At 34.0% G+C, this 26,711-nt stretch overlaps 1 protein-coding gene across 1 annotated transcript in view; it reads left to right on the top strand.

The window, feature by feature from the left end:
* The first annotated feature begins 645 nt into the window (after positions 1 to 645).
* Positions 646 to 26,711, top strand: part of CPS1 (carbamoyl-phosphate synthase 1) — a 118,127-nt gene continuing 92,061 nt past the window's right edge. Inside the window, exons 1-6 of the mRNA XM_033111655.1 lie at positions 646 to 925; positions 17,147 to 17,256; positions 20,241 to 20,385; positions 21,348 to 21,437; positions 23,306 to 23,362; positions 26,207 to 26,299. Coding sequence (XP_032967546.1) covers positions 800 to 925; positions 17,147 to 17,256; positions 20,241 to 20,385; positions 21,348 to 21,437; positions 23,306 to 23,362; positions 26,207 to 26,299 — 621 coding nt within the window. The 5' untranslated portion in view covers positions 646 to 799. The remainder of the gene's footprint in view (positions 926 to 17,146; positions 17,257 to 20,240; positions 20,386 to 21,347; positions 21,438 to 23,305; positions 23,363 to 26,206; positions 26,300 to 26,711) is intronic.

The following is a 26,711-nucleotide window of genomic DNA, read 5'->3' as shown; positions in this document are numbered from 1 at the left end:
ATATAGCATTTTAATAACTTAAAAATTATTGACTTATGGATAGTAGTTGTATTAAAATTAATGTTTGACATTGTTTCATATGTGCTCCAGTTGTTTTACTTCATATTACTGATTGCATTAAAAGTTGGAACCCAGAACAGTGAAATAGAAAGGATATAATAGACTATTTTATTAACTCAAAACAAAAACGATATTGATTGGTTTACTCTGTATTTGTGGAGAAAAGTTTATTCTGATGTCCTTTTTACTATATGTGATTTCCACTGTCTTTTCCCAAGCAAAACATGCCACATCTTCTGGTTTCTTTGGGAATCCAAATCTCTTTTGAGGCAAATTAGGCATTACATCTAATACAAATAAAAGCCTTTGATCTTTACCATTTTTACTAGAAAGTTGTTACTCTTCAGGGTAAGTGAAATTCCTAAGGTTGTCCACGGTGTCTAGGTCATTCTATTCAGCTGCATAAGCAATTCCTTTGATGGGTGACTGGTTTTCTCCAACACTAGCATTATTTCAGCAGGAGAAGGTAGTGTTTGATGTGTTGCAATATGTATTACATGTCCATAGAACATCTCTGGACATTACCTCAGGAGGAGGGGTTAAGAGAAGGAGGAGCTGTGCTGAAGCCATTTAATGCCAGAATGAATGGAAAGTCAAAGATCACTGTGCAGCCAGCCTCAAACTCCTGACTGCACTCCCCTCTCCCCAGCTTTCTTTCACATTAATTAAAAACATATTATATCAAAATTCTCCTAAAGTATATGTAATTTAATTTTAGTCATAAATCAACATCTTCAAAATGACGAGGATTTTGACAGCTTGCAAAGTGGTGAAGGCCTTGAAGACTGGCTTTGGCTTTACCAATGTGACTGCACAACATCAATGGAAATTTTCAAGACCTGGCATCAGGCTCCTTTCTGTCAAGGTAATGTTCCCATATTCATTGTTTCTGATCAAATTGTATGGGGTATAGTTTAGTGTGCAGCACATACAGTTTTGAATGTAGTTCTGAAATGTTAATTTATTAATATTGACTACACAACCTACTGATTTGTCTGATGCTCATTTTTATCTGCTCTGACTAAAAATACAGTAATTTTCACCCAACATAAAAGAATGGTCACAATTCCTGTTAACATGCAAAATGTAAGTGTTCTGTTTAGAAAACAAAACACTTAGGAAACAAAACAAAACTGTAAGGGCTCTGTTTGGGCCCAGACACTATGGCTTATTATTTGGATTGAAACATGGAGGTGCTTATAAGTTCTTGGGCCACATCGTAGTAGGCAGTGTGTTAAATCCCTATTCTGTATTGACTCACTCTAAAGTTTTCTCTTTGGAAATGTTATATTTTGAGAGAAAAAAATTGAAGGTCAGTATCTATAAAATTTTCATATTGGCAGATCATCATGTAGACATTGATTTTTCCTTTTCTCTCTTAGCCCTTCTTTAGAAGGCCAAATTTATGATTTTTATTTTGCAGGTTAAGACACTGAGACAATTAGCAGCTGATAACTCTGTCCCTCTGAGCGTATCTATAACTGAGGAGCAGGTCCAGGAGAGGAACATTCAGTGACCTTCCTCTGCCCCCATCATAGAATTATGAATTTCCAGTAGGAACCTCTGTTCCTTCCTATAGCTTCTGTCTTCCTATAGAAGACATTTATTACCAGAGAAGATTGAAATCACTCCATGGGAAATCTGTCAATAAAAATCACCTTTAGTGAATATAAAGTTTAAATAATCACTGTAGTTCCTTAGTAGTAAGAGCTGTAAAAAGTGAAGTAGTAAAAAGACATAGAACAACCTCTATTTGTTGATATAAAAATAGGTTCTAATAGTTTTGAGTGTTCTGTGTATACTTTGCATGCTCACTTGAGTTGCCTAAAAATCCTCCAAATGCTTCTACAAATTCTACTGCTTAGGTTGCTCCAGTCAGAATTCAATATGGTTTTAACCCTTTGTGATATCTGCAGAGCTCAGCAATGCCCATATATTCTCATGATCTCCACTGATAAGGATGGAAAAAGAATAGGAGAGAGAGAGAGAGAGAGAGAGAGAGAGAGAGAGAGAGAGAGAGAGAGAGAGAGAGAGAAAGAGAGAGAGGGAGAGAGAGAGAAGTAACTCAAGATCTCCGGAGAAAGTATTAAAAAACTACCATTTTAAATTAAGAAACCCAGAAAACAACAGTTTTTTGGATTCAGTTTAATTGTAACAAGAGAGCGGAAAGGATATATGTTCTAAACCATCATTAAAGATACAGTGATTAGGTACAAACTATGAGAGTGATTATGTTGTTTCAGTTTAATGTTAGTAATATCTCAAAAGTACTTATGTACAGCTTCAGAGAGAATAAATTGTAATGAAAAATATCACCTAGAGTAAGATGCGTCTTCTGAGATTTCAAAGTTGTGTCTCTCGAAGTATCTTTTTTCCCCCCCTCACAAAAATAGGTAGATAGGCACAGGTGTATCTTCAACAAGCATCAGAGACAGAGAAATTGAGTGACTACTTAAAATGGTGGAGATGTGACTGAGATAGGAAGCCAGTTCTCCAAGATCATAATAAGTGCTCCACACAACTACAACAGAACTGTTTAATTATGTGGATGGACTACTGTGAAAGTAGTTCTTCTAGCTCATGATGGCTGATCTGTTTTAAGGTTCTGCCAAAGTTCATAGGTAAGAATGACAAATTTGTAGGAGAAAAAAGCCATCATTTCATGGTGTTAAAGCTATTACTCACACTCAACCATTTCTAGCCAGAGTTTTGAAGGAAATAGAAGTTCTTGAACTTCACCATAGTGAATTAAAATCCTATACAGCAGCCCAAGGGGACTTGTGTTATTTACTTCTTTTGAAACAGTCTTCTACCTACTTTTCTTCCTGACTTTACTTTTAAAACTCAATTCTCTTAGAAAAATATATCCTAATTTACTCTTTTTAGATGGGCATCATATTTTAAAGCTAGTTAAAATCATTAGGATGTAGTTACATAATGGTTAGTGAAGAGTAATGCGGATAGTCACTAAAACTTAGTAGTATTACAGCTAGTTATAGATAGTAAATGGATTGCAGAAGATAAGCTGTGATCAAGTCTGTAAGTACTGTTCTGTAAACTGGTTGCCTATTGAAAGTCTTTAAAGGTCACTTTTCCTCTCCCTTTAGTGACAAACAGAAACAGTAGGTTTGATGACAGCAGTGACATATTTGTATATGGCCCTTCCTTGCATGTTTGTTTGTAGCTAATATTTATAGAGTGTATCTTACCAACAGACACAGTTATATTTCACTTATAGGGAAGAGGAAAGAATTTCAAGGTGCTCTACATTTTAAAGAAGTTAGATATCAGTCGTATACATGATCAATCAGTGTAAAATATAAAAGTTTTAGAGACCATAATCTTTTTCTATTAGTATTGAAAATGTTCAGTGCTCATTATTACATTTGCCCAGTTGTTACTGTGCAGTAGAAAGCACGTTGGATAGGAAAAGAAAGATCTGGATTCTAATCCCACTTAATGTATTTATTAATGTTCTGAATTTGGTCAAGTCACATAGTCTCTCTAAATCTACATTTTGTCACCTGTAGTGGGGAAATGATTCTTGCTTTACTCAAAGAACTGAGTGATCGTCATACATGGCCTATGCTTAAAAATCTATAGAATTCTTTAAAAGCAAAAACTGGATACTTAAAAAATTTCTGTTCTGTGCATTTTAGCAGAAGGACTTAGTGGAGATTTAGAGAAGAGTTTCTTCATGTCATTCATGGACTACAAATTATTAAAATGACAAGGACTCTGAGAAACTTTCTCAAATATTTATAATAATGATTTTTTTCACCTCAGCATTAATATTAAACCTATCTCTAGGAAAATATTGCTTAAAATGAAATAGATTCAAGTATTATGAAGCAAACAATCTTTTTTTCTACTACAGTGAATTCAATTCCAAAAGTCAGGATGTACATCCTAATATCCTATTTCATTAATTAATTAACTCATTATTTAACAAATAAACATAAAACTTCTAACCTGAGAGTATACAGGGAGAATAATAATTGGAAATAAATGGGTAATTAGTGGATAGTCTCTTACTTCAAGAAACTTACATATTTAAAAACTGGGTTCACAAGTCTGGGAAAGTCACCAAGACTAAATAGTTTTCTTTTTATTTGCAAATGAATTTGGAAATCAAAGGTATTAAATTAAAAAGTTTAAATTCCCTATGAATAGAAAAGGGGTCAATAAGTACTGCTTCTAACATTAATCCACTTATTTTTTAAAATGGTGACTTGTGTTACAGTTAAGACAGGAACCTAACAGTCCACGTGTCCTTCTCTCTGGCACTTCAGATGCAAATGAGTCCCAGGAATCATTATTCCTTTTGAAAGATTTTCATTTTGTAAGACGTTATACTCTGATTGTAACATAGAAGTATCTATTTAGCTCAGTCTTGAGGAGCTATTATGATTTGATTAGAACTAACAACTACAAAAACTCCTACAATTAGAATCGTTTAGTTATATTGTGGTAGCTTTAAAGACATGCACAGGAAATAGTTTGTTATTATATTGGAGCTTCTGTCCATGTTAGAAGTAGGGGTTGGGTCACACACTTTCAAGAGTAACTATTGTAGTAGACTTTTACCGCATATAGGTATGTTTTAGGGGTTTCATCCATGGTAACCCCAATTTTTGAACTAATAAATTATATTCCAGTCCCAAAAGAGCTGTTGCAGAAATCGTTTGACTAGATTAGCACTTTACCTAATTGGTGGACAATATTTCTTTAATTGGGAGTTGGCCTGTCTTTTAAACATTTTTGTGTATGTACTTCATTTTTTATATCCTCCCCTTTCTAAAGTATAGACTCATTTGTTTGTCACCAGTAATGCCTTGACATTTTAAGCTTCTTTCCATAAAACCCTTTGAAAAGCTATAGTTGAGCAGAACCTGGCCTAGGGTGGGTGAGTGAAACACCTCAGGCGCAGCACGGAAAAAGGCTCTCACCACCAGGGCCATGTGTGCCTCCTTCCAGGTTGGACCCTGGGCATCTCCCTCACATCACCCTGGTCCCAGCCCTGGGTCAGACACGAAGAATTTAGTCAGGGGAAATGCCAAAAGAACTGACCCTAGCCTTGGCTGCATGTTCCCCTCTCTTGCTGAAGATGCCTCAAGCTTACCCAGACTTACTGATGGTTTCAAGGTGAATTTAGGTTCCCATGCTGTGGAAAACAGAGAACATTCCTCTGCCCTCACATCTTCATTAGACTTTCTTCATATATCCAACTTGTACCAGAGGTTGGGGGTGTAGTAGTGGGTTTCCGATATCTCGTAAGCACTCGTCATGCCAGAGTGCACGCCAAAGGCTTCAGGAGTTTGCTATGGAACGTTGAATGTCCTTGATGTGACCAGTGTTCCCCAGGGTCACTACAATGACCGAGAATTGAAGAAAGCTACGTGGGCCGGGGCAAATTTGGTGTTAGACAACACAGCCCTAGTGATCTCGAGCTTACACTTGATTTTCTTCGCCTGGTCTCAATGAGTTCAACTCATGAAAATGTTTTCAAGATTCCTTTATTCTTTTTCTTTGAATTTTTCCAACTTAATAAATGCCACATATTGATCTTTTAACTCTCATAGGGAGATTATTGGCTAATGTAAAGTTCTTACAAATGAATCAATAGGGTTGCTGTATCACTAAGAATTTTATTGAATAAGCTTCTTCTATGATGTAGAATAAAAGACCATTTTAGTTTGTTTTTTACCATATAGTAGTAAAAATTAGCTTACAATATTGGACATGACTCTCAGATTCAGAACACTTTACGACATAGCATATGCCCATTACCTGCTTGTTAATAAACCTACACTTTATGAACATATTTTGTAATAAAAATTGTTCTAAATGTTATATTTTATTTATAGTGAGAAACATAACTAAAATAAAATTACTTATAAACTGGACTCATTTGTTTATAAATGTCCAGAACATAGAAGTATTCAAGGAAAGTATTCAACTTTGTGATTTTTTTTCCCCCAACACTGGCATATGTTTAACCAAAAGCTGATGACTTAATATTAATTTAGGATGTTGTAAGGGTTAATTGATTACTGCTGTTATAGTACGTTGAAATCTTGAAATGTTAACATTATGACTGCAGAGAAGTCTCATTAAATATTCTAGATATAACAAATTTTGCTGTAATTCTGAATTTAAATATGCATATTTTGATAGCATAACTCCAAGAATGAAAAATAAGATATCATCTATCAGTAAAGAACATTACAAGATTTTAACTTTTTACCATGTTATCTATTCAATGATAAACTGAAATAAATTCTTGCTTTAAACTTCCTTCTTTCCAAAAGTTGGATCAGATTTTTTATTTCTTAAGAGGATGAGTAATGACATGAACTAATAGCTAAGAGTCATCAGGCAAGCTAGATATCAAATGTGTTATATAGCTTTAGGCCTTGGTGAAAATGGAAATAAACATATGGGGCTTCTACTTTTTCTGATATGCAAATATTAATAATTTATATAGCCAAATGATTTAACAGCAGTACAGATTCCCTGAGTAAATCATTTTTCATTTTCACAATTAGATAAGAGGATTATTGTAGTTATAATGTTTTATATTCAAATCTTTTATGAAACTTATTGCTAAATTAGCTTGAGGCTTTACATCCAGAACATTTTACTAGTAAACTCTCACTCTCAGGGGACGAAACAATGCTCTTCTTCCCATTTCACAGATGGGTAAGTGCTGTAGTTGGCACAAGGACACATATATGTCTGCTTTTGTATACAAAGTGAAATATACGTGTAGCAAATCCTGTTAGAATTATAATTAGGCCTCACACACCATATGGCTATTTTGAATTTGGCATTATTGTTACTGTGCTTATATATCTGAAGCCATAGTTGTTTAAGCTGGCTTTAGAATACTCTACATCAGTTCTCCTGTTGTAATTATATTGCTTACTTTAGAGCCTATATGTATACTGAACTTTATTGTAATATAAAATAAATTAAATTTTTTCCTTTCCTTTTTTTTGGTTGCATTTTGAGAATGGATTATTGAAATCAAAGAATCAGTAAGGATTCTTGCTTTTTATGGTCATTAGTAATTCTATAAATGGATATTTTAGGGTAGTGCTATTTCAAGTTGACATATTTCTTCCACGTCAATCAAAATATTGTCATGTGTTTGTCACAAACATGTTGTTTTTCAATTTTCAATTTGTTTCTTTCCCATATAGTCCTGTAAGCTCCACATATGCACAAGTCTAATGTGGTAGGTATTCACCATAAGCAATGTTAGAGTGGAAGAAAAGTCTCATTTTGACTGGTTTCCAGTGTCTTGAACAAAAGGATCAAAAGAAAACTGGTGCAAAGTAAAGAATCAATATTCTCAGAGTTAGCCCGGAATGATGCTGGGATGCGAAACGATAAATAAACAATGGGCGGATGATTTTTAATAACTTGATTCTGAATGCAAAGGAAAAGCCTAACAACAATCACAAACACCAGGCTGTTTCAAAAACTTTTATAGGTTAAAAAATAAATTATGTTTAAATTTTGACTGTTACTTCCTAAAACTAAGCCCTGTAAATTAGCTGAGCATAGCACCAGGGACACATTTTCAAAGCTTTTTGATGGGAAGGTTAGCTATGTGACTTCCATTAATAATTGTTATGTTGTTCTTATCCCGGAAAATACTTTGAAACATCTACCCTTTTAAACTTGATCTCAAACTGAGAGTATTACAGTGCAAAATTCCAGTCAGTTATTTGTGGTTCCATAATGCTAATCTTACTAGGAGATGAAAATGGACCCATACATGTAGGTTTACAGTGAAATTTATTTTTAAGGAAAATTAAAAGCCCTAAAGAGATGGAGATGTTTAGGGGAAATATCAGTTCTGCTTGCGGTATCACATTTTGTAAGCATTACAAAAAAAAAAAATAATAAGTATGATATAGTAAAACAATGATACCAAAATCCATTGCAGACAAACCAGAACATAAATATTGAGAATTTATAGGACTTTTAACATACATGCAACCTCCCTCACAAAAATGTATTTTCATCAAAAATTACTTAAAATTTGTGAAAGAATTTCCAGGTTTCACAAATGTTAGAATGTACGACATTTAAGGACTGCTCAGTTTATTAAAATGCTCGTTTAAAAAGTAATATAATAGGGATCATATAGAAATTTATATAAATTTATATAGAGAAAAATAAGATTGGAAAATAAAGATTTAAAGATGGACTAATTACATGTGCACAGGAAAATTTCACTTTTGTCCATTTAAATATTATGTGTGAAAAAAATCTACAATCTTACGGATGTTCCTCTTTTAAATTTGCAGATAAAAGTAATACTTAGTATTACTAGGACATGGAGATGACTAATTTCAATCTTTAACCTTCAAAATTATGTAATGTCACAGGAAACACAACTTTTGATTATTTATTTTATAATGTAACTGGCTTTCAGACCCCCAATATCTTTATGCTCCAGGCTAAAAGAAATCAAACTATTAGTATTAACTCATTTCAATACATTTTCCTTGCTATCCGTATTGATTACAAATCCTTGACCTATTTTTTTGAGGGGAGCTTATTTATATGTTTTGCCACATAATTACATGGACGGGAGAAAAATATAATTCTCAAGAGGTGGAAGTATTAATTGCAGATACAATTTATACAGTGTTTCAAGGTCAATCAGGTTTTTTAGAAGGTATAGATCTGTCTCTCTCTCTCTCTCTCTTTCTTTCTCTCTCTCTCTCTCTCTCTCTCTCTCTCTCTCTGAATTTCATTTTAGGTAGTTGCATGCTAACCATGTACTTAGTGGGTCCCCAAAAGTAAATGTCTGCTGTTGAACACTGAGCAAACTGAGGGCACCATTAGCTATGGACTAAGGACCTTGGACCTTGATTAATGTTTAGGGACTGTGTCAATTTCACTTGAAGCCTTGGCTAATTCCTATGTTGTAGGGATTGGTGACGAAAGGAAAGCATTCAGGTGTCCGGCAGTGGCCTACATACATCTAGTAGTTTCTGAGTTAGAAACCCCATAAATAACAGACTTCATTTTTTAAGGCTGTTAAAAGCCTTTGATTCTTATCCAGACTTTGGATTCTTAGGACCAGATGTGATTTGAAAGTTGTTACTCCCAAGAGATGTTAGGAAAAGATGCCAATGAGAGAGAGACTGAAACTCCAATCTCCCACTATTTGACTTAATATCTTGGGATTCAAAAGATTTGTCAGACTAACTACTACTAGAAAAATATTGAATTAGTAATCTACGTTTTAGAAAACCGTTCCATCAAAAATAAGATAAAGAATTTAAAATCTGATTAAAAGGAAAAAAAATCAAGTACAAGTGAAAAAATAAATGTTTAATATTTTCAGTATTTAAAGAAATAATGGGGAAGATGTGTGTGGAAGAGAGGGCATGCTTATATCATTTTCTGTTGTAACTTTCCCTCTTTTAATGATCTCATTATTTAATCATTTAGCAGTACTCTGCTAAACAGTTAGTAAATTATCTGACTGAAGCAATTTTACTAGAGTGTGAATAAAGCTTAATTATGATGTAATGGCTTTATAAAAAGGAATTGCTGTACACACTGACATCTCTACTTGGTGGAATATGGAAGAGAAAATACGATTGAAGCAGGTGTTCTTTATTCCCTTAGTCTCCCGGGAAACAGATCACATGGTATTAAATACAGCTATAAATTGCCCATCACTTCTCATCTTTGTGAACAGAGCGTAGGAGGGATAGTCTGAATATGACTGGGAACAAAGTCGGAGTATGATTTGCAAGGCAGCCTGTATGTCCCAGAGAAACAAAAATAGAATTATGCAACATTTTTGCCACCTGATAACCATTCACTTATTCATTCAACCAATTCATATTTGCTAGGTATTTACTACTGGTAAGATTTTAGGGGTGATAATTCATCACACCTTTCCATCAACTTCTAAATTTAGAATCAATTAAGAAATAAAACATGGTATTCAAACATATCCACATAGAGATCTGAGTATCAGCTTTAGTACTGCTACACCTGTTGGGAACACAGGGCTGAGATCTGTAACCAAATGAGCTTCTTAGAACTCCCATTCCCTGAGTCCAATGTATTCATTCACAACTGCAGCTTTACTGCCTCAGTGTACAACTGAAAACAGCTTTCAATGAAAAGAGAGTTAAGAAGGGCTGAGCCAGTTTTGCTCAATTCCATTTCCCAAAGTCACCAATCACTCCTATTACTTGTCCTGTGTGGACCAGGGGTTAGGTTAAATGACCTTTCCAAAGACCCTGAAAATTAGCTTTGTGGACCCAGGTATGAATTCAGAGAGGTGCAACATGTTTTGCCCAATCACCCACTATGTCCCAGATGCTGTATTATGTGCTGGTGATACTGTGTTGGACGGAGAAGGCAGGCCCTCTCTCCTTGACTCTGATGTTGCCTATAATCTTACTGGATAAATTAGTCACATACTTGAATATAGGGCAGTGAATTAGAAGTGCCAAGTTTTGTTTAACCTTAACTTTGGAAGGAACAAGTCCTTCACTGTTTGTGTGATTAGTGTCCAAAGATGATCAAGCCTGGATTTCTAACAAAAGGTAGAACTTAGATAGGAGGAAGGAAGAGAGGGCAGGAATGAGGTTGAAATCTGAGTTATTATGCCTAGTGGCACTTCAAGGCTTGTTTATCTGAGAAGTCTTCAGAGGCATGTGAAGAATTGATCTTTAATAAATATTTGATCAAGAGTATAACACCAAAACCAAAAGTAAGCAAATAAACAAAGAAACAAACCAAAAAACTAGTGAAATCCCCATTTCACCAGGCAGGATATGGGAGGACAGAGGCCAAATGGTAAAAAGTGGAAGAGATGGTCAAAATCATTCTCTCCAGCCCAACCTCACTTATATTCTCTCTTTTTCCCTTCCACAGAGCAGGATTTCAGCTAGTCCCCAAGGGTAGAGCTATGCAAGGATTATAATAGATAGGGCCAGGGGAGTCTATAATTTTTTTCTCCCCTAAAGCCTCTGCTCTTCTCACTGCTTTTCTCCAGAAGTCTGCCTTCTCTATACTTAAAATAATTTCTCCCCTGAATGGATAGAAAATGATACTGTACTCTTACCCTAAAATATCTTTGTGAACTAGTTTCAATTTAGATTATGAGTATATAAGCACATTTCCATAATCGTTATTTAGGGAACTGTATATATACATATATATATATATATATATTTATAAATATATGTATATATATATATATATATATATATATATATATATATATACCCCTTCAATATGTATTCCCCTCCAATGGATAGTTGTTTTATTTTTCAAAATCTGTGATCTAAGCATTTGCCAAACCCAGTGTGCCTGACTGCACCAAAATAAGATTTCCAAATAGAAACTTCATGTTCTGTTGCCCTTTGTGGTAAGGTTCCTCTCATTTTTACCTTTAGTAGTGGACTATGTATGTTTGGGTTGATAAATAATAGTAAGTGGAAGAAAAGGATTGCTTTACATTTGGTTAATAAAGCCATTTAAATATCTCTTAACTGCTAAGCTGAAGACTAATACATACAACCCAAAACTTCTTTGTTATATTTCAGTCTTTTATCGTCAATTTGATTGAGTCAATATGAATAAATGCAACACTGACAGCATCTAAATAGTCCTTTGACTTTGAGGCACTTGAATCTAAACTTAGATAATGAATTAAAAGTTAAATTATTTAATGGCTATGAGTTTGAGATTTGAAGAATATTTATATGATTTTATATGCATTTAATTAGCAATGAAGAATTATACTCTAATGAAAATGAGTATTCAGTTAAAATTAAGCCACTAAGTGGATCCTGTCACACATGGGATTTAATTTACATGAAAGTTTTACTAAGAAAAGTTATTCAAATATTAGTGAAAGACTCAAAGAAGAAAAAGTAAAACGAAGAGCTGTAAGGACATATTAAATAAAATAAAACAAAAGAAAAAATCCCAAGCTAGACAGGTGCAAATAACAGTCCTATAACTATTCATATTTCGGAAGAAGAAAAGTTGTTCTCCATATCTAGTGAGAGTAAATAAAAGTAAAAAATTTTCTCAGTCTACCAAGATTAAACTCACCTTAGAATTTGTTGCTTACTTGTATTTTTCTGTAATCATTGACCAAGAGATAGACAGCAGCAATTTAGAGTCACATTTCAAATTAAGCAAGGTGAATAATACATGTTTGTTCAGATAATTTTGGTGATAAAAAGTAAATAACTTTCAGAATTCAAAATAACTTTTCTTGGATCACTTTGAACTCGATTTAGACCTTTCATTTGAATTTGTTATGGCAAAAATATGTGAGAATAATATGAGAAATGTAAAATAAATTTTCTTCAGGATTCCTCTGTGTGAATTATTCTAAAACTAAGTAGAACGATACAGGATTTCCCCCCCTCTTACTCTTACATTTTAGAATACACTAGGGAAGGGGAACTTTCTTATTCTTTGTCTATTTTGCAAGATGAAATAAGGGATGAAACAGTTTGTTATGTATTTCAGACACTGTCACCTCTTTCATGTGAAATACATAGTAAATTGATATAAATAATGCTTTTGTTTTGAATTTCCGATTATTTGGCTTAATTCTGCATAGAATGTATCTGAACTCTCATATATAGTATACTTAACAGGCATATCCTTGTGTAGCCATCCACTGACCTTTATCTTCTTCAGTCCTTTACCCTCAAAGACACATCTTTTTCCCGCCATAATAGCTTTGCATTATGAGACTGCATTTAAGATATTATAGAAAGACACTGTTAAACATAGAAAGACACATAGTTAAACATGATGAAAAGGCAACTCAAAACAAGCATTTGCTTATTTTTAAATTTGTACCTAGAACAAACTAAACACTAAAAGTGTTATAATACTTTTCAGGATTTTTAATGTTATTTTCTTCAGACTGATCCTCAATGATTCTTTATCCAACAAAAATTAAAAGATGGTCTACCCATCTTTTTAATGGTCCGGGCACTGGTGTGGGCCCAGGAGGCACATCAGCAAACAAAGCTGACTCAATACTCTGCCCATGTGAAGTTCATTTTCTAGTGGGATAAGACAGATTTAAAAAAAAAAATAAGACATTGGATGACATGAGTGTTATGAGAAAAGAGCAGACTAAGGAGATACAGTGTGGGGAGCATATTATCATTTTAAATAGGGGTCAAGGTAGGTCTTGCCAAGAAAATGGATGACATTTGAGCAATGACTTGAAGGAATCTTTTAATTTTGGACTTAAAATTTAAAATATGACATGACTTTCTCTCTTAAAATTTTTATTTTTATTGTTTAATGCATGGATGGAAAAGAAAGGATGGGTTATTTTATTAAAATGAAATCTCCCAAAGATAATGATATTTTATGTATCTTTGTATCTTCAGGTGCTTCAGTGATAATTCTTCTTGAGGTTTCCTCTGTTTTTATCATCCATGCACCTATCTATCCCTTTTACCACATTGAGGGACTGGAGACATTTACCCATGTATTTCCAGAGCCTAACATGGTACTTGGCACATGTTGTAACTTGAATGTCTAAACTGTCTTATTGCATATACATTTTTATTAAATACTTAGGGGCCATGTCATGATAGAGGTCCTTTATTTTGTAGAACTCATATTTATATATAATTGTTTGGCTACAGTGCTCTAGCAGTAGGCACTTAAATTATAACTCAATATCATTGTCTAATTCCTAGGCTATGGGCCTCTTTCTACTAGGGCTGAGGCTACTACAATATCTTACAATAGTAACAAGGTGATTTCTTTTGGAACCATTGGAATGAAATAGCATTTGGGGAACTGTTAGCAAGAAGAAGGGATTCCAAATAATAGCCCTTTGTTCAGAGTTCCTCCATCAATTCATAGATAAGTCAATTGGCACTCATCATTTTAAACTCATTGGAGGCCAGTGTAGTTAAGTGGAATATAAAGGATACTATAGGCAATAAACAGAAACCTTGTAACAATATAATGTGTAGTGGGAAAGAGGATTGGAAGATCTATAAAAGCTGCCAAAAAAGAACAGAAAACATAATTAAAGGAGCAAAAAGACATATTGAACACAATCTCAGGGACTATTTCAGCAACAGTAAATGTCTCCTCAAATATATCTTTAAAAGGTGGAAAGCAAAGTTGAAAACTAATCCCATGGAGAGAGGAAGAAAAATACCAAATAGAATTTTAGAAACAGGCTAACAGGAGTTGGATTTGCTTATGTTAATTTTTACCTTTCTTTAAAATAATTGCATGGTAGCTAACCCATAGATCAGCCAATTTGAAATTCTTAGATGAGTAGAGGATAGAGAAAAGTAAAAGAAAAATATAAAGAGAGGTGATATTTTAGGCAGGTATAGCTCAGAGTAGGGTGGATAAACTGGTATATAGAAAACAATTGAAATTTACAGTTCACACACAAGTTTTGTGAACTAAATACAGTTATTTTAGGTGCTAAAGTTACATATTATTTAAGAAAAACGTTTCCTTTTTTCCTTCCATTTTGTGATAGCATTTAGGTTACTCATGACTTCCTTGAGAACAGAAAATAATACTTTCAGTAGAAAATATTTTTTGACAGTGAATTTCCATTACTTGGACCAAAGAGTTTCACCTAGTGAAACATATCAGAGTTACCGGGGGAATTTTCTCAACACACATACCCTACAGATATTTGAAGAGCTTATGAGAGTCTTTGGAAATATATTGAGCATTTTCACTCTTACTCCCTAAAATCGTTAACCTCTGTCTTGAATTATAAATAAACAAACAACAGTTGACAAAATAAAGTCTAAAATAAGAATAGCATGTCAGTAGAACAAGTGACGTGCAAAGGTGATTGATTTCTTGGATATAGGAGCAGAATTGAGAACTTGTGTGTTAAGCTGATCTCTGCCAGGGAAGTCTTGTCACCACTCAAGTTACATCAACGAATTACTGTGTTACCTTTGTGCTGAGTAATTAAAAAAGCTTGTTTAGTTTAGTAACTGAGAAGAAAAACCATAACTATTTAAAGATAAATGTCAAGCTTGAGGTCTCAAACACTGATTCCAAGGCTATAGATAAAACAAAACTTTACCTCAAAGGTAATTTGATATGCCACGAAGAGGGCAAAATTCTTTTGGCTAACTCTGCCCATGTGTGCACACACATATACATACTCCCACACACAAACACATATAAAATGGGCAGTACAGCACTTTGTCCAATCTTTGTCAGAAATATAAACATAAAGTCTATGCATTGTACCTCAGATTAAAGAAAATAAACTCACCTGTTGAAAGGAGTACCTTATACATATCATTTTTAATAGGAAATTCTAAAATAGTTTTGTGCATATATAAGTTAATGTGTATGCACACTCACACATAAACAATATTTAGGCCCATGTATGTTGGTTTAAAGACAATCAAACATTACTTTACATTGAAGAGCATCCATTCCAATGTCAAGAGACTTGTGTACTTTGCATCTAAAAGAGACATTATATTTCTACAGAGAAGATTACTACAGAAGAATGATATTTTTTTTCATTTTAACACTTCAAGAGTTGAATGCATGTTAAAAAGGTAGAAGATCATAGAAACAGAGGTTTAGAAATTATTTATTGAGTTCCTGCTACAGACCGAGGTGTGTGTGTGTCTGGGTGTGTGTGTGTGTGTGTGTGTGTGTGTGTGTGTGTGTGTGTGTGGTGGGAGTAGAGGTTGGTGGCAGGATACAAAAGGATTACACACTGTGGATCCAGTCCTAAAATGGTAAGGCAAGGAAAGCAGAGCATTAGTATGTGTCAGTCTTTAATGATCACGTTTAATCCTGGCAGAGAGAACAGCACAATGATCTGCCTTGCTTCAATCAATTTATGGCCAAACTTGTTTCACCTATACTCTTGCTCATTCCCCCAATCCCTGATTCTTCTGAAACAAATCTCAGATATCATATTATTTTGTCCTTAAGTATTTCAATACTTCAGTGTGTATCTTTCAAAATACAAGGGCTCTTAAAAATATAACCACAATATCATCTTCAATCCTAAAAAATATTATACCAAACATAATAAAATGTAAATTTATTATGCAGATTTTCTCAATTATTGTAGTTATCTTATAGTTTATTTTTTTCACCATGTTCCAATTATTTTCTCCTATACACTTTCTTAGAGTCTAGCTTTTGTACCCCAAGGTATGTAGTTTAACGTATTTCTCTCTCTCTCATGAATTTTATGGATATTAAGATTTAAATGTTTTCAACAGTGAAATTTAGAGTATTTGTGAGCACTGACTGATGCCTCCTTCCTAGATAAGTTTCTCTAACTGCCCCCCTTCTAAGCCAAGAATTTTATAGAAGATGATTCAAAGATTAGTACGGTAAAGTAATCAAATTCAGAATGCCTTGTAGTTTAAAGAGAGAACCAGACATAGGTATCATTAACTCAACTATGACGCAGAATACAATATATTTTTAGATGTTCCCTAGTACTTGCTTTTGTATCGGTATTAACACAGAATAAAGTTTCAGCTTCTTTATGATGATAAAGCTGATGGAGGGGGCAGCCCTTGGGATAACTCCATCAAACACAAGAGCTCTGTGGAACAAAATTTAATAGATAACCTTAAAGATTTTTTCTATCTCTAAACCTCAGCGTGATGATGAGCTGTATGATACAATTCACAATGTTTCTGCAAACTCATGAACTTCCCTTAAAGCGATACTTGAGAAAATCTAGGGAATATTTAAAGGGAAAAGATAGACACGTAGCTAAATTGAAGTATTTCTAGATTATCAATAATTCTACAAGTAGAATAGACAATGTACTGACATGCGTCAGTTTCTCTTTTAGGCAAAATAAAATAAAACACCTGCCAGTGACAAGAGCCATATATTTAAAGAAAAGTGACAAGTAACAGAAGAGCAACTCCGAATCTAGGCAGTGGGGTTTCATCAACTATATTGTGTATTTATTTAATAAGTTAGTATATTGTATCTTTGGATTTTTTTCAACTAGTCATGTTTCATGTTCTGTATTCTGCTAAGAATTATGAATCTGTTTCTTTAGGCACAGACAGCACACATTGTCCTGGAAGATGGAACGAAGATGAAAGGTTACTCTTTTGGCCATCCATCCTCTGTTGCTGGTGAAGTGGTTTTTAATACTGGCCTGGGAGGGTAAGTAATGTTTCTATTCCAAGGCTTTATTCTTCTTCTATATAGAGGAATAACAGGATGATCTTACTAATACTGGGAAGTTAAAATTACTGCATCGTAATAATACTATATGTTGTCCTGAAGTGCACTGTGCTGTGTGTATACTACTGCAGTCACCCCTGAAAAGAGGCACAGACACAGCCTCCTTCCTTTTGCTGTAAATGAACAAGAACATGGACAGTGGTATTCCCTTGCAAAAAAAACCACAATGTATTCCAGAAATGTAGGGTGCAAGATCACAGCTTCTGTGAGAATACCAAATGACCAATGGCTTCTGTCAGGCAAGGTCTGATTAAGGTGAAAATTGGAGCAGGGAAAAGGATGGTTAGCACACTCTAGTGCCATTCCATTAGTGAAGTTAAGAATCAACCTTGCACATCTAATATGAACTACTATAAGGAACTGAGAAAGTCCTTAGGTATTTTGTGCAATTTTGCACTTTAATAAATAAGGCGAAATAACAGATACATTTCATCATCTTAATGTATGGGAGAGCAGGTGCGCAGGTGTGATATTTTCAAAATTTATCAATTGAGACCCAACTTAGTATTTACGATCTGCTAAGAAACGTACTGCAATGAAGGTAAGAGTTGCTACAGAAATCCTGTAGCTGTTCTTATCTAGTTGACAAACGTTTGTTCACTGAGAACCAGGAGCTGAAATTTCTGACCTCAGTTCTAATGATAACTGATTATTTAATATTGAGAAAATCACATGCTTTCTGAATCCACATACAAACAGTAATGGGGCTGTATTAGATAATAATTTATATCTGGGAAATATATATATATAATGACTAGGTGGTTTCAAGAGGTTTCCATTAGAGATTCACTAGACTAAACTATAAAATATTTGATACATTCTTTCGGTAAATTCAGTTAGCCTTATAAAGACAAGGGGACATTGCCTTAACTGATATTGAAGACATTGATTTACCAAACTTCTATTATATTATTAATGCCTGTTCTTCTCTAAACTCTTGGCTCTCTGGAATGAAGAATATTAAATGGTTTTTTAAAATAGTTCCACTGGTGAGAACATTAAATTACAGTGTATGAAAACTGTTTGCAAAGTTTTGCTTCACCAGGCAATTATTTAAGCTTTTTGACAGCACTAATTACTAGCTGTGTTAATATACCTGCCAACAAACAACTGTTTAATATAGATCAGAGTGATGGAGGGCACTAGAGTTTTCTTCTGTGTGATAGATTACGGGTAATAAATCTTGTCACATCACAAAAGTCAAACAGGAACTGATAGATTAATTTGCTTCCGACACTGCAGTTCTCTAGGACAAGCTGTATTTATTCATTTACTGGAGGGAGTATTGTAAGCATATGTTTAAAGAAAACAGCCAGTTCTTTTACAGAGAGAAGGAAGAAAGGGAAGTAAAATTAAATTAAACATTTTTTCTTGATGTAGGAAAAAACACTCATTAATGAAGTTAGTCCACAAACCCTATTTTTCATTGAGAAATGCTGTTTTCATTCATTGTGTGCTTCTCTCAGTAAGGTGGTTGATAATTAAGGGGGGGTATTTTGTTTTTCATCTTTAAGAAATGCATTTATATTGTATGTAAGACTTGGCTAAAAAATTATCAGTTCCTGACAAGTGAGAGGCATTTGAGAAATTAACTGATGGGGGTGTGGATAAATTTCACAGCATTTTAGTCACCTGGGCTTGCTGAGCTGAAAGACTAAGTGTTCTGCTAACAAAGGTAGTTCTAGGAGTAGTTAGTGTGGATGGGGGTTGAAGAATCTATGTTGACTACTGGCTGAACTGAACTTTATTGGTTTCAAGGTTGTAGATTCTGTCCCTCTGAGCACCTAAGTTCACTTTCAGTAGTAATCTACAAGAAAGATTTGGTTTAACTCTTTCTGCAGAAAGCGAAATAAGAGGTGTGTGTCGGGGGAGCCGGGGGCGGGGAACCTCATTACAATGTTTTCCAATGTGTGGAAAAGCTATCGATAGCTCCTGGCATTTATGGGAATAATGTTCCTTATTATTAAGAATAAGGTATCTACCTTTCTACCTATATTTAATCTATGTCTATATCTATACATAAGCTTTTTATTATATATATAATAAATATCTAAATGTCTATACATATACATGGATATACATAGATAGCATATATATATATAATAAAAAGCTTATCTATAGATATAGATATAATAAGAATACAGGTATTCTTATTTTTTTCCTTCGGCAAACATTAAAATTAAGCCCTCTTGCATTACTCCCTAATTCCACATCAGTACTTCAAAACAGTTATTTGGAATCTTTTAATTTAGAAGTCAGAAATGCTTCAGGTCAATTGAGTTTTTTCTAATATAATAACTCTTAAATATATACCTCTTTCTAAAACTAAACTATTTTTAAAATCAACTATATTAAATACATATTTCATAGAAATTAGCTCAATGTTTTACATGTCCAATAAATTTTAAAACACATGTGCACCCATGCAACCACCACTAACAATCAGGATACTCTTCAGTATCCTAAAAGATATTTTAAAGAAAACTTTCAATTTTTGACAGGTAATATTTTGGTAAAACTGGCAGCCCTTAACAGTAAATATCAGTTTGGACTCACTCATGTCTAGTAGGGAATCTCTAGGATATGCAAACTTTAGAGCAATATTTTCAAAATTAAGGCCCGATAAGGACTTAAAAATTTTAAGAAATCGAGGGAATGAAAATCGTATGAGACTATGCCTTAATACTTATGCCAGTTTTTTTCATATCAATCATATCATGAAATAAATTTCCATATTCTGTAATGAAATTGCCCTAGATTTGCTAAAATCTAGAGACAGGTTTGTAGGGTTTTAATTTTATGTTCTCTAATTTTCAAGGGTTCAATAATTTAGAGCATGTATGTAGATTGTAGTTAAATACATTTTTTTGATTTGTTTGTAATTTTTTGTCACCTTTGCCCAGGTACCCGGAAGCTATTACTGACCCCGCCTACAAGGGACAGATTCTCACCATGGCCAATCCTATTATTGGGAATGGTGGAGCCCCTGACACTACTGCACTGGATGAACTGGGACTTAGCAAATATATGGAGTCTGATGGAATTAAGGTAGTACCATTAATGACTATTTAAAAAGTCTCAATTTGAAGAGATGTAGTTAATTTAAGATTCTAGGTTAGGCAAAGTTTCTTCCTCAATGATTTTAATAGTACAAACCATTAAATTCATGTTTTCAACCTCTTCCTAGGTATATGAGAAAAATCTTTAGCATGATACTGTTTTGAGATTTATTTCTCAGGGTACTTTGGATTTGTTCTTTAATGCCTTGGATGAAACTTGGCTTTATTTGGGGGGGAAAATGTCATTATAAATCCAAGTGATAACTATGATACAAGAAGTAGTGATGAATCACCTTTTAAAAGGATTTTCATGATCAACTCTGTGTTAACTTTTTGCCTTTTAATCTATCCTTTTCAGGAGATGAATGAAAGTTAGCTTATATGCCAGTCTAAAAGTAAACACATTAAAATGCTCTATTCATGGTAAATTTGGAAAATACCTTAGGAATGTGGACCATATAAAAAATTCAAAAATTTACATACTAAATTCACCACGCTATTTTTTCTTTTTCTCTCACCATTCCACTTTTGAATGACTTGGTCTGATCATTTAGTTTAGCTATATTTCTGATAATTTTACCAAAATTTCTCAGTCACCTTTAAATATAGATTAAAAATAGTTTTATTCTTCATGTACATTAAGTAAGTGTTAATTAGATTGTTGATAAATGCCATTGAGGAAAAATGGAAGGTGCCGAGAAGGAGTCTCAAGATTTGGCAAATCAGGTAAGACTGTTCCCCCACATGAGAGATAATTAAGGTAATAATGACATATTTTAAGAGAAAAGTGTTGATCATCTTTTTTTTCTTCAACTTTCCAAAAATCTAAGTCTCATATCAATGGATGTAATAAAGCTTTTTTAGAAAATGCAAACTGACTCTTAAGAAAGGTCACAAGAGTTGGATAATATTTTGTGATCACCCCTTTAAAACGACTGCCTATCTTTCTAGGTTGCAGGTTTGCTGGTGCTGAATTACAGTGAGGACTATAACCACTGGCTGGCTACCAAGAGTTTAGGGCAATGGCTACAGGAGGAAAAGGTGAGAAATATGATCAGGGCATCCAGCATCACCTAAGGACGATAGGTAGGATCTGTGGAAATGTGTATGTAATTGAAAGGACCAAGCAGATGAAGTAGATCATACAGTTTGGGATCTTTTTTATTTCAGAGAGCAATTCCTTCTGTTGTTACTCCAGGCTGAACTGTCTGGACTCATTACCTTCTAAACACCTAGCACCACATATTTTCAGTTTATTCACTAGGTGGCAGTCATACATACTTGGAAGCATTTCTCATCCTGAAAAAGGGTTAGAGAAATTTTTAGAATTTTCTGTTCTTTCAAGTAACTTAACCTCTCCCTCATTTTTTATCTAGGGTCTAGATACACAACATGTGTCTTGGGTTCTAGTACAAGCTCTGCCATTAGCTAGCTGTGTGACTTTGTGCAGGTTATATGATCATGCCACATTTTCATTTTTAATTCTTAATAAGTGTAAACAGATTGCCATTGAGTCTCTTTGGGTTTAAACATTATGAGTCTTTAACATAGAGTTAGAAATAATCTCATTTGAAGTAATAAATGAAAAAGATTATAAGCCTTATCTTATTTTTCCTTAATTTTAACTATTATTTTCTAATCAAATAAGAGGATTCTCCTGGGTTGAATGTCAGACATATTTAAAGTTAATGGACCTGCTATATATTTAGCTTTATCTTTGGTGTTGCTATAGCTGCTTTTTGTTGAATTGCTGCTGGTTTGTAATGGACAGAATATTATTCTACTAAAGCTCTGCCTCTCCTATGAGTGTCTACCAATTGGGGCTAAATGTTGCTTCTTTCTGACAAATCAAAAAATCTTGATCTTGGCTTCCTTGTTCTCATTCTTTCTAAATATTAAAAGAGAGAAGAAAGCATCTGTATCATCTCCCAGATCATTACGCTTTTCTTCTCAACCATCTGAAATTACTTCCAGAGAGCTAATTTTTGTGAGGATCATTCAGGAGACTCCCTCCAACCCCCATTCCACCTTCCATGTTTCCTTTGTGTTATTTAGGGCAGTTGATAGTACAGCTCCTCTGTGTCAGAACTTTAAATATAAGCTTTATCGATGGCTTGTTAGTTTGTTTTATAAGTGCACTTTCACTCTTCTTCCATGATCACGAAAACAGAGAATAGAAGAAGGTATAAGATAAAAACAGTTTGCCTCCTTCAGTGTACAGGTGAGGAAAAACAGCCTGCTCAAAACATCACTCAGATAATTGGTGGGAAAAAAGCAATTACAACTGGTTTTCCTGATTCCTGACTCATTGCTCTCTCATTATACCACATCTGTCTCTATCCAACCTAGTCAAAGAAAATAAAACAAATGGTGGTATTGCCTGATCTAATAAAAAGATGGACAAATGTTATTACAGCCTGACTACTTAACAAGCACCTTCAGAAAAATGTGTTGAGTGCCTACCATGTGCCAGGAATATTTGGCTGAAAATATGGATTTGCATATTATTTACATATCATTGCTTATGAAGTTCACATATTCCATTATTTCAAAATATATATATTATGTTTGTGTGTGTGTGTATATATATATATATATATATATATATATATATATATATATATATATAGCATCCTGTGTTAAAGGCAACAAAAAAACTATAGCAGAAGATTGATGCTTAGAATTTCTCATTTTTTATTCTGAGTAAAAGCCTGGGTATTTAGAGTCCTGTGCCCAACTGGAACAGCAATTTACCGTGTTCTGACAACACAGTCACCCTGGGTCAGAGAAAAGAAGAGGGAAATTATTTACTGCTCAAGAAGATAGATGATGCTAAGTTTGTAACTTGAAAACAATACGCTGGATCTAATTTCCTCCAATTTCACTGTCACTACAATTTTTTTTTATAGGTCCCTGCAATTTATGGAGTGGATACAAGAATGCTGACTAAAATAATTCGGGATAAGGTATGATCATCATCTTTAGCCAAATGTATGTTTCATTGCATATATATTTTTTTCCTCAGTGCGCAAGGAATCCATTAGTATGTAAGAGAACAAATCTGGCCAATTTCTGCCATTTGGGTTTCTGTCATCTTGTTTTACTATTTCTGATGTATTTTTAAGACTGAATGTATGATTGGGATGTTTATTACTGAATAGACTTGAGATTAATTCACTCAGCAGCAGTTTATTGAGTTCCTATTATGTGTTCACTATCCCAACAAGTCAAGGCTCTTATAAGTCAGCTCATGGGACAGGACTAGTGAACCAAGTGGAGAATGTTGACTAGGTGTATAACAATTTACCGAAACTGAATACCTACGTGCTGGAAACTGCAAACCAGGAAGTGTACAGCATTGGGGCCGTTCTTTGTTTAGTCCTCTCGGGGGAGTTGTCTGTGAAATTAGTGAGTTATATAGTTTCATGAGTGTGCCAACTGAGCCTGCATGTGTTACATCAATTACATACTCTTTCTTGAGGCTGTACCAATGAACAAGATGATAACAGGCAAGTTTATCTTTTGCTTTCATATCTGGTTGGTAAATCATCTGACCCCTCCTCTGAGAATATCTCCTCACCATTGGCTTTCTTCATCTTGTTCTAAGAGTTAGACACTATTTTTCCCCCTACATGAAACCTTATATCCCAGACCAGAAGGAAACTTTATCTCACTAAAGTTATTCCCCAATGCCAATAAAATGGTCTCGTTGAATAATACTACATAAAAAAATGATGCAATTTCAAAGTGAAAGAGATTCTTCAAGAAAATGTGCTGTACATTTCTTGTTAGCATATATACTGACACAGGATGTCTGTAAACAAAAGGAAAGAATAGCTTTGAAAAATACGAACATGGCTACATAATCATGACCAGAAGGAAGACAGTGAGAGTTTATGAGATCCTTCTACTCCAACTCTGATTTTATTCTCTCCTCCATGATTTTCCTCAAAATAGATGTTAGTGAGATTATATATCCCACTGGATTCTGGTGTTTTGTTAGCGCGATGATGTTTTCTTAGTCCAGTGATATTCTGTAGCAGTAAACAATGATGAAGCTACCAGAATGGGAAGGAAATAAAATTGGGAAATTCAATTTGGACTGCAGAATTGGCAGGTTGAATAGAATGTAGTCAGGTCTATCAATTTGGGAAAATATTTTACAAGACCATACAGTGTTCACGCTACTTTAAAACGAACACTTCTTTTATCAGGGGCAATTATAATTTCAAAATTTGGCTGAATATGCTAGCGCAGACAAAATTTTAGTGTCACTTATATTTAATTATGAGTGATGCTGGTTCATATTAAAAATGTATGTTGTAGTTTTCAGTCTATTAATCTTCAGTTGAAAAGTAAGATTGAATTTCATTCAGCATGCTTTAAGAAAAAGAGAATGAGAACACTAACAAATTTCAAAATTAAGGGTCCATAAATATAGTCATGTGATTTGTGATTTGGATTATTAAAGTAAGTAGAGACCATCATGAAAATTAATAATCCAGTTGGAGTGAAAGATACTTTTTGGTTATTTTTCACCATAGTTTCCCACTCTGGTTTTAGTAAACATACTGAAATCACCATCATATTTGAATGGTATGTGGCACTTTCTACCCTCACTCACTCCCAGGTGACAACTTTTTTTAAAATTAAATTTATTGGGGTGACGTTGGTTAGTAAAATTACACAGGTTTCAATTGTACAATTCTATAACACATCATCTATATATGACATTGTGTGTTTACCATCCAGAGTCAGTTCTCCATCACCATATATTTGACCCCGTTTACCTTCTTCCACTGTCCCTTCTCCCCCTTACACTCTGGTAACCACTCAACTGTTGTCTGTGTCTATGAGTTTTTGTTTCTTTATTTGTTTGTTGTGTTCCTTTGTTGCTTTCAGTTTTATATTCCACATGTGGGTAAAGACACATGGTTCTTGACTTTTTCTGTCTGAATTCTTCCCCTAAAGAATAAGTTTTCAAAGGGAAGTACAGACTTCCTTCTATTTCCTTCAATGCAATGATTTCTTTGGGAAAAGGCAAATCAATTAATTATTTTGACTTTTTGTAACCCCCTCAATAAAGTCTTACTTACTAAATATAATATGCCATTTTCCTAAATAGGTCAAACAAGACTCACTAACAAGTAAATCTCAAGACACAGCTAATAATAAGGAGAAAACATTTGCCATGTTCAAACTAGCAAGGCTGATTTGTGAAAACTTCACAGGAGGCTAAATATTTTTTTTTCAAAGTTCAGGCCCTTCAGTATACCTAGACATTAGCATGTCTGAAGCAGTGAATATTTTCAATGCCAGTTGTCAAAGTTTATGACTTATATAGCATTTCACATTTTTTGTGAATGAACTTTACTATCACAATATAATAAATTTCCATTCTTTTTAATTTTCTGAAAAATTTTACATTTCTTTTTCTTTCTTTCTTGGTAGATTGTTTTGTCCACATCTCTCATGAAATATCTTTAGGTCAGATACACTAAGGAGCAGGTACTCTAACTACTCCAGTTTGTAACTAGGCTGGAAACTGGAGACCCAAATTCTGATGCTTTTGACTTTGCTTACCCCAGATATTTGTCTCACCCCTAAAACAACTTCTCAGAGAGCTTCCCAGAATGTGCTGTGCAAATTACTTCACCTTTCCAGGTTGAGAAGATGAAGATCTGCTTTTGGTTATGAGTAGTTATAAAGACATCGAAAGCTCAGAGCAGCTGTGTAAGTCCCTGTGGATTTATCCTGTCATCACTTTCATCATTTCTCCCTTTTAACTGTCTAATTTTTTAATTCGATAGGGCACCATGCTTGGGAAGATTGAATTTGAAGGTCAATCTGTGAATTTTGTGGATCCAAATAAGCAGAATTTGATTGCTGAGGTTTCAACTAAGGTAAGTGATTTTTTTTTATTTTCTATTTTATAGTTTTGTTTTTATTCCCTTTAGATCTTCCTTTCTTGTAATATCAAAATCTTTGTTTAGGCAGAGGTCATCTTTTAGAAGTACTAGAGTTGAGGAGAAAAAAGGGTCTCAAAACAGCTAAAATATTTATTACAAATCAGTGCATCTAAAGTTAGTAACTTTTACTTACAGGGAAACCTTCATACCTTCATGCCTTGATTTAGAAATTGTTTAGTATTATTTTAACTTTTTTTGTTTTGTTTTTTACTGTTTCTGGTTCCCTAGGTCAAAATTTTAACAATGTCAAATAAAAAGGCCATCTCTGGAATTGCCAGAGATAGGCATAGTGACAATCAGGAGTCAGAGCTAATTGCTTGCCAAAGAGCCAAGAACACTTTAAAGC

The sequence above is a fragment of the Rhinolophus ferrumequinum genome, chromosome 8 (assembly GCF_004115265.2).
Source record: "Rhinolophus ferrumequinum isolate MPI-CBG mRhiFer1 chromosome 8, mRhiFer1_v1.p, whole genome shotgun sequence".
Taxonomy (NCBI): domain Eukaryota; kingdom Metazoa; phylum Chordata; class Mammalia; order Chiroptera; family Rhinolophidae; genus Rhinolophus; species Rhinolophus ferrumequinum.
This window is presented reverse-complemented; position numbering and strand designations above follow the sequence as displayed.